At 40.9% G+C, this 13,397-nt stretch overlaps 1 protein-coding gene across 9 annotated transcripts in view; it reads right to left on the bottom strand.

The window, feature by feature from the left end:
• Window positions 1-13,397, bottom strand: part of AKAP9 (A-kinase anchoring protein 9) — a 166,566-nt gene that overhangs the window by 91,732 nt on the left and 61,437 nt on the right. For all 9 annotated transcript variants that reach the window (NM_001375381.1, NM_001082351.2, XM_051852748.2 and 6 more), the window contains 4 exon segments: window positions 541-626; window positions 1,704-1,842; window positions 7,211-7,290; window positions 9,376-9,589. In NM_001375381.1, coding sequence (NP_001362310.1) covers window positions 541-626; window positions 1,704-1,842; window positions 7,211-7,290; window positions 9,376-9,589 — 519 coding nt within the window.

Consider the following 13,397-nt stretch of genomic DNA (forward strand, 5'->3'; position numbering starts at 1 on the left):
ATGCTCCCATCCATGTAGTCACCAGTTCAAGTCCTGGTTGCTCCGCTTCCAATCCAACTTGTTGCTAGCTAATGCCTCTAGGGAAAGCAGAGGAAGTTGGCCCAAGGGCTTGGGAACATGCCACCCATGTGGGAGAGCCACATGGAGTTCCAGGTTCCTGGCTTCAGCCTGGCCCAGCCATTGCAGCCATTTGGGGAGTGAACCAGCGGAGGGAAGACCTCTCTTTCTACCTCTGCCTCCACCTCTGGCTCTCTGTAACTTGGCCTTTCAAATAAATAAAGAAATCTTTAAAAAAAAAATTAAGAGTGGGAATGTGAGAGGAAGGAGGAAGAAGGGTTGGAACGTGGGCGGGAGGTGGGGGGGCAAGTGTTACAACGTTCCTAAATCTGTATATATGAAATACATGAAACTTATGTAACTTAAATAAAATTTAAAAATAAACATATACAATTTAAAAAAGGAAATACTTGGCTGATAAAGCAGCTTACAAAAGGCAGGTAATACAATAAATACAAACACTATATTTCCCATTTTACAAACCTTGCTTATTCGTGTCTGAAGTAGTAAGAGTTTGTTGTATTCTTCTGTTATTTTGTTGAGAAGAGTTTGCATGTTTTCCTGAAAGTCTAGATGGTAAACAAATAATTATATCATTTCACTCCATAGTAAAAGTCTACATATTTTAATAAATGTTATTCACCTTTACAAAATTCCCACTTGAAATAAACCTCATGTACTTAGTAACCAAGATTAAAATCTCATTAATGGGAAGCACTTGCTACAAAGATAACTTGATAAACAAGAGTGTCAATTTGTTAAGTCAACAACAGGAGTCACTGTACACTTACTCCTCATGTAGGATCTTTGTCCTTAGTGTGCTGTACACTGAGATTTAATGCTATAACTAGTACTCAAACAGTATTTTTCACTTTGTGTTTCTGTGTGGGAGCAAACTGTTGAAATCTTTACTTAATGTATGCTAAACTGATCTTCTGTATATAAAGAGAATTGAAAATGAATCTTGATGTGAATGGAAGGGGAGAGGGAGTGGGAAAGGGGAGGGTTGCAGGTGGGAGGGAAGTTATGGGGGGGAAGCCATTGTAATCCATAAGCTGTACTTTGGAAATTTATATTCATTAAATAAAAGTTAAAAAAAAAAGATAACTTGAAATTTTGTATTAAAGTATGTTAACTTCTTTTGGGAATCAATTTGCACACAAATCATTAATTTTGCTTATTATACATACAAACGGATAGGGCTAGGAAATAGCCTGTAAGGAGTACTAAAAAATTAACTGAGGGTGAAATTTGTTAAACCAATGCTAGACTTAAACTAAGGCATATATTTCTTAACACATTCTTTATTTCTCAGTTTTCTTATTCATTTTAAAAATGATAACCAATGGTATTCACATAGTCAAAGTAACTTTCAAAGATTTGGATCTAAGATATAAAAATGAGGAAAAATATGAAAGGAGAGGAAGAGAAGATGAAAAGAAAATTTGTGGACAGTTTCAATTAGCTTCATAATAAGCATGACATATATATTAAATGTAAGACTTCATAAATCTGAAAAGACAAAATATTCAGATAATAAATTCAACTTGGCCTCAAATGATCAAATCAGTATTTAAGGTAAAAGAATCCCATTTCCTGTTTTAAGAAATTTAACACAGTTTAACAATGTGGAAAGCTTTTATTACCTTGAACTTTATATCTGTAATCTTGTAATTCTGATTCTTGATTTTCAGAAGTGAAAACAGTAGAATTCTCTCTTTCTTCTAAATTTATTTCACATTTTAAAGTAGGAGTATAATATTCACCAAGGACACTGCATAAAGTCTGTTAACATTAACAACAGAAGTGAGTTTTTTAAAGAAATTAAAATTTGATTTATGTCTCCAGAGATCATTAAATACCAATTTCCTAAATGTAAAAACAGTCAAAATGGTACAGGAAGCTCTAGTAAGCAAACATCCTCCATATACCAGTTCTATCTGGAAAAGAAATAATCAGGTCTAAACCTTTTCTCTATGTATAGAAAGACATGAAATCTCTGGTATGCAGGGATGGTTCAATGTGCGCAAATCAATCAATGTGATACACCACATTAACAGACTGCAGAAGGAAAACCATATGATTATCTCAATAGACACCGAGAAAGCATTTGATAAAATACAACACCCTTTCATGATGAAAACTCTAAGCAAACTGGGTATGGAAGGAACATTCCTCAATACAATCAAAGCAATCTATGAAAAACCCACGGCAACGTCCTATTGAATGGGGAAAAGTTGGAAGCATTTCCACTGAGATCTGGTACCAGACAGGGATGCCCACTCTCACCACTGCTATTCAATATAGTTCTGGAAGTTCTAGCCAGAGCTATTAGGCAAGAAAAAGAAATTAAAGGGATACAAATTGGGAAGGAAGAACTCAAACTATCCCTCTTTGCAAATGATATGATTCTTTTTTCAGGGGATCCAAAGAACTCTACTAAGAGACTATTGGAACTCATACAGGAGTTTGGCAAAGTAGCAGGATATAAAATCAATGCACAAAAATCAACAGCCTTTGTATACACAGGCAATGCCATGGCTGAGGAAGAACTTCTGAGATCAATACCATTCACAATAGCCACAAAAACAATCAAATACCTTGGAATAAACTTAACCAAGGACTTCTATTTCTTTCTTTAAGGTTTTGCAATGATGAAAATTACAAAACCTTAAAGAAAGAAATAGAAGAGGATACCAAACAATGGAAAAATCTTCCATGCTCATGGATTGGAAGAATCAATATCATCAAAATGTCCATTCTCCCAAAAGCAATTTATAGATTCAATGCAATACCAATCAAGGTACCGAAGACCTTCTTCTCAGATCTGGAAAAAATGATATGAAATTCATATGGAGGCACAGGAGACCTCGAATAGCTAAAGCAATCTTGTACAACAAAAACAAAGCCGGAGGCATCACAATACCAGATTTCAGGACATACTACAGGGCAGTTGTTATCAAAACAGCATGGTACTGGTACAGAAACAGATGGACAGACCAATGGAACAGAATTGAAACACCAGAAATCAATCCAAACATCTATAGCCAACTCATATTTGATCAAGGATCCAAAACCAATCCCTGGAGTAAGGACAGTCTATTCAATAAATGGTGCGGGTAAAATTGGATTTCCACGTGCAGAATCATGAAGCAAGACCCCTACCTTTCATCTTACACAAAAATTCACTCAACATGGATTAAAGACTTAAATCTACGACCCGACACCATCAAATTATTAGAGAGCATTGGAGAAACCCTGCAAAATATAGGTACTGGCAAAGACTTCTTGGAAAATACCCCAGAAGCACAGGCAGTCAAAGCCAAAATTAACATTTCGGATTGCATGGAATTGAGAAGTTTTTGTACTGCAAAAGATACAGTCAGCAAAGTGAAGAGGCAACCGACAGAATGGGAAAAAATTTTTGCAAACTATGCAACAGATAAAGGGTTGATAACCAGAATCTACAAAGAAATCAAGAAACTCCACAACATCAAAACAAACAACCCACTTAAGAGATGGGCCAAGGACCTCAATAGACATTTTTCAAAAGAGGAAATCCAAATGGCCAACAGACACATGAAAAAATGTTCAAGATCACTAGCAATCAGGGAAATCCAAATCAAAACCACAATGAGGTTTCACCTCACCCCGGTTAGAATGGCTCACATTCAGAAATCTACCAATAATAGATGCTGGAGAGGATGTGGGGAAAAAGGGACACTAACCCACTGTTGGTGGGAATACAAACTGGTTAAGCCACTATGGAAGTCAGTCTGGAGATTCCTCAGACCTGAATATAACCCTACCATACAACCCAACCATCCCACTCTTTGGAATTTATCCAAAGGAAACTAAATTGGCAAACAAAAAAGCTGTCTGCACATTAATGTTTATTGCAGCTCCATTCACAATAGCTAAGACCTGGAACCAACCCAAATGTCCATCAACAGTAGACTGGATCAAGAAATTATGGGACATGTACTCTATAGAATACTATACAGCAGTCAAAAACAATGAAACCCGGTCATTTGCAACAAAATGGAGGAATCTGGAAAACATCATGCTGAGTGAACTAAGCCAGGCCCAAAGGGACAAATATCATGTGGTCTCCCTGATTGGCGACAACTAACTGAGCACCAAAGGGGAAACCTGTTGAAGTGAAATGGACACTATGAGAAACAGTGACTTGATCAGCTCTTGTCCTGACGGTTGATGTACAATGTAATACTTTATCCATTTTAGTATTTTTTTTTTTTGTTCTAGTACTATTGGTTGAACTCTGTAATTAACACACAATTATTCTTAGGTGTTTAAATTTTAACTGAAAAGTGATCCCTGTTAGGAATTTGGAAAACCTTATGCTGAGTAAAATAAGCCAGTCCCAAAGGGACAAATATCATATGTTCTCCCTGATCGGTGACAACTAACCGAGCACCAAAAAGGAAACCTGTTGAAGTGAAATGAACACTATGAGAAACGGTGACTTGATCAGCCCTTGTCCTGACTGTTGATGAACAACTTAATACGTTATCCCTCTTAGTATTTTTTTTTGTTTGTTCTACTTAATACTTTTGGTTGAATACTGTAATCAATACACAGTTATTCTTAAGTGTTGAAACTTAACTGAAAAGTGATCGCTGTTAAATATAAGAGTGGGAATAAGAGAGGGAAGAGATGTGCAATTTGGGACATGCTCAAGCTGACTTGCCCCAAATGGTAGAGTTAGAAACAAACCAGGGGATTCCAATTCAATCCCATCAAGGTGGCATGTACCAACGCCATCTCACTAGTCCAAGTGATCAATTTCTGATCACAATTGATCTGAATGACAGGACTAAGAGTCAAAGGGATCACATAAACAGGACTAGTGTCTGCTAATACTAACTGATAGAATAAAAAAGGGAGAGAATGATCCAACATGGGAAGTGAGATACACAGCAGACTCATAGAATGGCAGATGTCCTAAACAGTACTCTGGCCTCAGAATCAGCCCTTAAGGCATGTGGATCTGGCTGAAAAGCCCATGAGAGTATTTCAGGCATGGAAAGCTAAGATACTCTGGCAAAAAACAACAACAACAACAACAAAAAACAAACCACAACCCCTAAATGAAAGATCTCCACGAGTGAGATCAGTGAGATCCCAGTGGAAAGAACAGGTCATCAAAGAAGGAGGTACCTTCCTCTGAATGGAGGAGAGAACTTCCACTCTGACTACGACCTTGCCTAAATATGATCAGAGTCAGTGAACTCAAAAGGCTTCCATAGTCTTGGCAACTCATGACAAGAGCCTAGGGTGATTACTGATGCCATAAACAAGAGTGTCAATTTGTTAAGTCAACAACAGGAGTCACTGTGCACTTACTCCTCATGTAGGATCTTTGTCCTTAGTGTGCTGTACATTGAGATTTAATGCTATAACTAGTACTCAAACAGTATTTTTCACTTTGTGTTTCTATGTGGGTGCAAACTGTTGAAATCTTTACTTAATATATGCTAAACTGATCTCCTGTATATAAAGAGAATTGAAAATGAATCTTGATGTGAATGGAAGGGGAGAGGGAGCGGGAAAGGGGAGGATTGCAGGTGGGAAGGAAGTTATGGGGGGGAAGCCATTGTAATCCATAAGCTGTACTTTGGAAATTTATATTCATTAAATAAAAGTTAAAAAAAGAAAGACATGAAATCTTACATCAGTAAAATATTAATCTTCACTACACAGAGCTAAATTTTTCTGTTTCCTTCTAACAGTAAAAACACAGCTTGTACTTTAATCACTTCCTAGTTTGGATACTATTCTGATGTTATCTCTGTTAGGTTAACTAATTCTGAAAACACACACACACACACACACACACAGGACAAGAACGGAAGTTCAGAAATAATGATTAGCAAAAGTTTTCTTTTTTTAATATTTATTTGAAAATCAGAGTCAGAGAAGGAGAGACACAGAGAGAGATCTTCTATCCACTAGTTCACTCCTCAAGTAGCTGTAGGGGCCAGGGCTGAGCCAGGAGCTTTCACTAGGGTCTTGCAGGTAGGTGGCAGGGGCCCAAGCACTTGGGCCATTTTCCAGTGCTTTTCTCAGGCCACTAGCAGGGAGCTGGACTGGAAGTAGAGCAGCCGGGACTCTAACTGGAGCCCATACGTAGGTGGCAGTTTTCCCCGCTATTCTACAATGTCAGCCGTTACTAAGAATTCTTTATGGGTGAACGTTTGGCACAGTGGTTAAGATTCCACCTTCCTGCCAATGCAGACTTTGGAAGGCAGCAGTTAACACTCAAGTATTTTAGGGTCCCCGTCTCCCATGTGGGAGATGAGAATTGAGTTCACAGTTCTTGGCTTTGGCCTGTCCTGTCCCAGCCCTGGTATTGTGGGCATCTGGGGAATGAACCAGCAGATGGGATATCCCTGTCTACGTTTTTCTCTCTGCTTTTCAAATAATTTTTTGAGTGAAGTCTATAAATCTAGAGAAATTATAGAATATCAAGCAGGTGATTATATTCATTTACTTTTGGATAACAAAAAGCAGTCTTCTGTGGTTTATACATACAAGAACATTAAACATATCTGATATATTATTCCAGTTGTTCTCCTCAGCAACAAACAATTCTAACAACATTTAAAATAACACACCGCATAATGATTTGCTAAGTTTTGCCTTTACCCTTCACACAACATTAAATAACTATCAACAACTTCCAGAAATGAAAACCAATCTGGCAGCAACTTTTTCTTGCCATTATTTCTTGAGATTTGCTTAAAATTTAACTATACTTCCAATTGAGTTTATTAAATTTCAGCATATCCCCTAAAATTGAATTTTATCACATTAGAGTTTAAGAAACCTTAACTGACCAATTTATAGATGAACAAACAAGGACCTAGGAAGAGTAAGCCGCCTAACCACAGCAGCTATCAGCGATTAGTCTGTTCTACTGGTGAGATAATTTACTTGTATTTCTTTGTTGCAAACTGACTCTCAGAGAAACTTTAAGTGTTCATTTTAAGCTTAAAAACTCAGGAATACTCACTGCAGTTCTGAAGCAAGGCAGTTGGGAAAACCAGTCTGGAGGATTCTGCTTACCAAATCAATAGCCACCTAAGATTTCGCACTTTTTATCTAAAAGTACTTCTGGCTAATCTCTTACCTGTGAAATACAGGAACATTCCTCAGATACTGCCTTTTGAAGTTTTCCAATGAGCACCTGCAAAGGCTTTGCTTCATCACCTAATGGAACAGATACCGCATTGAGACATTTAATTGACATACTTAGTAAGTAATGTATCTATCACAGGGTTGCAACTGGAAGCTTCCCTGTTGTAAGACTGGCTTTAAGTGCTTTATTTTTTCAAAATTATTTTCCAATTGCTCAATGTTAACCATCTCAGATAATTTGTAAGATTTTCCATTTTCATTCTACAAATGGTAAACAAGGGACTTCCAACTTTTTTTTTACTACAACCCAATACAAAAAATATCTTACATCATTATCATTCATGATATACATTTGACACTGAAGCAAAAATTTCTGAAATCAGTATTTACTCCATTTGTTAAGCACTCTAATGCTTTTTTTGTTCTCCCCAACCATTTTAAAATAACGCTACTCACACTAAACTGACTTCATCACCCATCAACAGACTCATTACCTTGCAATCTGGAAAACACTGGACTATATGAGTAGTCATAACAACCATGCTTCGTAGGCTATTAAACTGAAGCCCCAACAACTCCTGAAGTGAAAATGTATCCTGTATGTAGTCACTTCTGAAATTCTATTCTATTCTATTCAACAGAGCAACTACATTAGAACACTTATGAATCACCTCTAACACAGGAATCCTGGTTAACTGAGTAACTAAATTACTATCAAAAAGTTAACAGCCAGGGCCGGCACTGTGGCGTAGTGGGTAAAGTCGTTGCTTGCAGTGCCAGCATCCCATATAGGTGCCAGTTCTAGTCCCAGCTGCTCCTCTTCTGATCCAACTCTCTGCTATGGCCTGGGATAGCAGTAGAGGATGGCCCAAGTCCTTGGGCCCCTGCAACCACGTGGGAGACTCTTTCAAATAAATAATATAATTTTAAATAATATAATCTTAAAAAAAAGATTTATTTATTTGAAAGAGTTACAGAGAAGAAAGGCAGAGAGAGAGGTCTTCCATCTGCTGGTTCACTCCCCAATTGGCCACAATGGCCAGAGCTGCGCCAATCCGAAGCCAGGAGCCAGGAGCTTCCTCCGGATCTCCCACGTGGGTGCAGAGGCCCAAGGCCTTGGGCCATCCTCTATTGCTATCCCAGGCCATAGCAGACAGCTGGACCAGAAGAGGAGCAACTGGGACTAGAATTGGCACCCAATTGTGATGTCGGCACCTCAGGCCAGGGCTTTAACCTGCTGCACCACAGCGCTGGCCCCAAATAAATCAATCTTTAAACAAAAAAAAAAGAGTTAACAGTGGTTGACGTCTGGCCTAGTGTTTAGGAGCCCCACACCTCAACCCTAATCCCACACTGGAGTACCTGAGTTGAAAGTCCGAGCTCTGTTTCCAATTTCAGCTTCCCACAATGTGCACCCTGGTAGCCAGCAGACGATGGCTCCAGTAATTGAGTTCCAGCCACACATGTGGGAGACCTGTATTCAGTTCTGGGCTCCTGGCTTTGGCTACTGGCACAGGACCACTGCTATTATTTGGGGAGTAAACTAATGTATGAAAGATTACTTTATCTTTTTTTTAACTCTCTGTGCCTTTTGAATAAACTAATAAATTTTAAGTAAAAAAATCCTACAGTAAGTCTTGTCATCAATCGCATAAATATGCCTCAGAGCACATAAAGCATTTTCTAATCAAACTCCTGTTAATCTTTCTGGCTCTGGCTCTGGCTCCCCCGCCCCTTCCCCCATTTCTCATGATTTGAATTCTTAATTCTCCAAGAGATGCATTCTAACACCTCCAGAGCTTAAAGACTTTAGAGTGTCCCCTAAAACTCCAACCCACTACTCCTGCCCTCTGCTTCATGCTGCTCATCCTCCCAGGACGTATGAGACTTTCTTTTTCCCATTCTTTGTATTCATTCTTCTATTTCAGAAATTGTCATTTTACACATGCTTTCCCAACAGACTGTGGCTTCTGGCTGAAAATGATTCCATGACTTTAGTTTTCTCAAGTACTTAGACAGACGTCCAATGACTGTATGAACCCCACTCGTCTTCCTCAAAGGATTCTAAAGGATTCTAAAATAAGCACAGACTTATGGAACGGTGGGCTCTAAGTGAACATTTACTCCTTGACACTTTTACATTGAGAAACGATTTACCTGCTTCTTTTGTTTTTGTATTTTGTAGCTCTAACTGGTGTATTTTCTCAAGTTCCTTGATCTTTTCCTCTTGAGCAGAAATAAGCTCCTCTTTAAGCCTGCAAAGAGCTTTATCTTTTTCATTTTCCATGTATTCACGAACCTGATCCACATGAGTTGAATAAACCAGGGAGAGGCATATGCGTTGGGCTTCCATCTGTAGCCTTAAATCATTCTTAAAGTGAATGCATAGAAACATTAGAAAATGTTAAAATGACAATCATATACTTTAACTTGCATTTCTTTGCATATACTAACTACAAGGGAGAAAACACATTATGGTTTAAAAATTCATATAAAGTCTATTTTTTTCCCCACTCTTCACTCTGTTGCAGTGATCTACTTGTCTTTTTCAAGGAAAGTAGCACAATGTATGCATTACCTCAATTGTATAGCAAATTCTGACATTTGGTTTAACTAGTATGAGTCACTTTTGACTTTTATTTTAAAATACTTTAAATGTAATGCAAAGAGTAGTAAACAAAATTTACATTAACAGAAGCCAACATTTTTATCTTTCATTTTTATTCCCCTATCATCCTTTCATTTTTAATTTTCTCCACATCACTTATTACCTGTGGGGAGCAACTGGGAGCAACTCGGACTAGACTAAGTTACTGGAATTAAGACTTATTCTATGCATCTGCTCTCCCACAATATGGCGCTGGGAGAGGAGGAAACAGCTTCTACTCAGCTGCCTCCAGTTCAACCAATAAACAGCAGGACCTGCTCCTGATTGGAGGAGAGCAGCGTACTCGGCGTGTGGGTAGCGGAGTTGGGATTGGTGGAAGAGGACTATAAAGGAGGAGCGAGACAACATGCACCGGGAACATCTATCTGAAGGAACACCTGTGCAGCCCCCAAGAGAGCCGGCCAGCGGTGTGCCGCTCCCCCGCGGAAGTGGGGAAAGTGGCAGGGGGAACCGCCCTTCCACGGAGGTGGAAGGGACGGTAGCCAACCCGGGAAGAACCAGCAGCAAACCGGGGAGGGCCGAGCAGACAAAAGAACAGCGCAAGGTCCTGTGTCGTGACTCGGATATGAAGCCTAGCCAGGGCCCTGTGTCGTTCCTCCACGAAGAGGGGGAGCGACATAATGGTGCCGTGACTCGGATATGAAGCCTAGGCAGGGTCTAGTGTCGCTCCTCCACGAAGAGGGGGAACGACATAATGGTGCCGTGACTCGGATAGGAAACCTAGGAGGGAAGAAGTGGGAAGAAGTGGAAAAATACCGGAGAGAGAGACTAGCAAAGAGCCTAGGGAAAAGCCAGACGGAAAAGGTGCCGGAAGAAGCTATCGAAAGCCTAGGCATAGACTCGGATACGGACTGTGGGAAAGAAGTTAGGATTGAAAGCGAAAGTGAAAGCTTTCATAGACTCGGATGCGGACTATGGCGGGGAAGCTAGGAGATTGAAAGCGAAAGTGAAACCTGGAGGAGGCTTGGACTCAGATGCGGACTGTGGGGAGAAACCGGGAGAAATGAGAGGGGAATATTGTTGTTGGAAGAAAAGTTAGGGAAACATACCGGGTAGAGAAAAATGTTAGGGAAATTGAAGCCGCGGGGGCAGGCCGAGGCGGAGACGTAAGCTATCCTGGAATTCTTCAAGTCAGCCCGGGGAGCAAAAGGCGAAAATCTGGAACCAGAGGCAGAGACGTGGGCTGCCAGGTTGGAATTCGCCAGGTTAGCCTGGGGAACTTGGACTGAATGCTGGTGGCGGAAACGTGAGCTGGGCTGTGTGACTCGCGGAAGCCGCTGCGCGCAGAGAGAGCCCGCGGGGCACAAGTGGGGAAAGCGCACGGGGTGCGGATAGATAGGGAACGTGGGGCTAGCGCGAAGGCCGTGGAGACCACGGAGCACGCGAAGCCGAGCCGCGCAGAGCCGGGAACCCACCGCAGGGCGGGCGCCGAGAAGCAGCCTCGGGGCGGGCGCCGGGAAGCCGTGGGGATAAGAGAAACAGAAGTTTAGAAGTAAAATGAGAGAAATAGGAATGCTGGCAGATAGAAGTAAAATAGGAGAAATAGGAATGCCCGGAGATAGAGAAAGTGAAAAATAAGGCCTCCCCACACCACAGCAATGAGAGAGCTTGGATTCTGTCTGCCTGATTAGTAAGACGATAAGCACCTGCGGGCGGCTAGCAGCTTATGCGCCGCAGGTCACCGAAGACAGGCACGTTATCAACACCAATAAGTCTCCCCACAAGACGGCAATGAGAAGGCTTGGATTCGGTTTGCCTGATTGATAGGGCTTGTAAGCACCTGCAGGCAGTTCTAGCAGAGCAGAGCATGCACTGCAGGGCACCGAACACAGGCACGCATCAGTGCCTAAAAACCTCCTCACAACATGGCGAAGAGAGGACCCGGATTCGGTTTGCCTGATTGATAGGGCTTGTAAGCACCTGTGGGCAACTCTAGCAAGCAGAGCAGAGTGTGTGCCACGGGGCACCGAAGACAGGCGCGTATCAACGCCAAAAATAAAAAGAAAGGGGGATCTGTGGGGAGCAACTGGGAGCAACTCGGACTAGACTAAGTTACTGGAATTAAGACTTATTCTATGCATCTGCTCTCCCACAATATGGCGCTGGGAGAGGAGGAAACAGCTTCTACTCAGCTGCCTCCAGTTCAACCAATAAACAGCAGGACCTGCTCCTGATTGGAGGAGAGCAGCGTACTCGGCGTGTGGGTAGCAGAGTTGGGATTGGTGGAAGAGGACTATAAAGGAGGAGCGAGACAACATGCACCGGGAACATCTATCTGAAGGAACACCTGTGCAGCTCCCAAGAGAGCCGGCCAGCGGTGTGCCGCTCCCCCGCGGAAGTGGGGAAAGTGGCAGGGGGAACCGCCCTTCCACGGAGGTGGAAGGGACGGTAGCCAACCCGGGAAGAACCAGCAGCAAACCCGGGGAGGGCCGAGCAGACGAAAGAACAGCGCAGGGTCCTGTGTCGTTCCTCCACGAAGAGGGGGAGCGACATAATGGTGCCGTGACTCGGATATGAAGCCTAGCCAGGGCCCTGTGTCGTTCCTCCGCGAAGAGGGGGAGCGACATAATGGTGCCGTGACTCGGATATGAAGCCTAGGCAGGGTTTAGTGTTGTTCCTCCACGAAGAGGGGGAGCGACAATTACCACCTGGTTACATTATATATCTACTTGCCTATCATATTTCATTTTCCTTTAAAACCTGTAAAATACAAGCTTTTTCTTTATTGCCTATTTTTATTCACTGTTCTATCACCAGTGCCTAGAACAGTACCTTGGAATGTAGCAGAGGTTCCTCAAGCATTATTAAATAAATGTTGCACTGAAGTGCCTCCTCACCACACACCACCACCACAAGGATCTAGTTCTATTTCTGGGCTTTCCATTATGTTCCACTGATCTGTCTACCCCAACTTCAAATCACATTGTCCAATACCATTTTATAAGCTTTGCTATTAAAAATTTTTTTCATCAAATTACAGTGAAAGTAGAGAATAATTTGGTGATAACTGACACTTTACTTTGTATCTTTCAACTACTTAATAAGATACATACTACCACACTGTCAGATGTTTATGTTCTTTTTAAGATAATTTTAACAAAGGTTCAAACTATCTTATGTAGATGTCAAGTTTTGTTTCTTCTGTTCATATCCTTGATCTCATTTCTACTTCTGCTAAAATGCATTTACGAAGAACTATAAAAGAATGTTGAAATAGTAAACTTGGCAGTGAGTACATATCCTTTAAATATTTAAACAGGAATGCTTCTAAATTTCACCATTAGAAATATTACCTGCTAAATGTTTTGATGAAATTTTCCTTCTACTGCTGGTTTCACTTCCTAATTTTACTATTATAATTAAGTTGTTAAATTTTTTATAGATTCTTTTCTAGCATATACTAAAATGATCATAAGAGTTCTCTCCTGTGATGTAACAATGTGGAGATTAAGTTAATTGTTTTTTCAGATGTTGAACTATACTTCTACTCTTGGGATAATTTTCTAATATT

Source organism: Oryctolagus cuniculus, chromosome 16 (genome assembly GCF_964237555.1).
Source record: "Oryctolagus cuniculus chromosome 16, mOryCun1.1, whole genome shotgun sequence".
Taxonomy (NCBI): Eukaryota; Metazoa; Chordata; class Mammalia; order Lagomorpha; family Leporidae; genus Oryctolagus; species Oryctolagus cuniculus.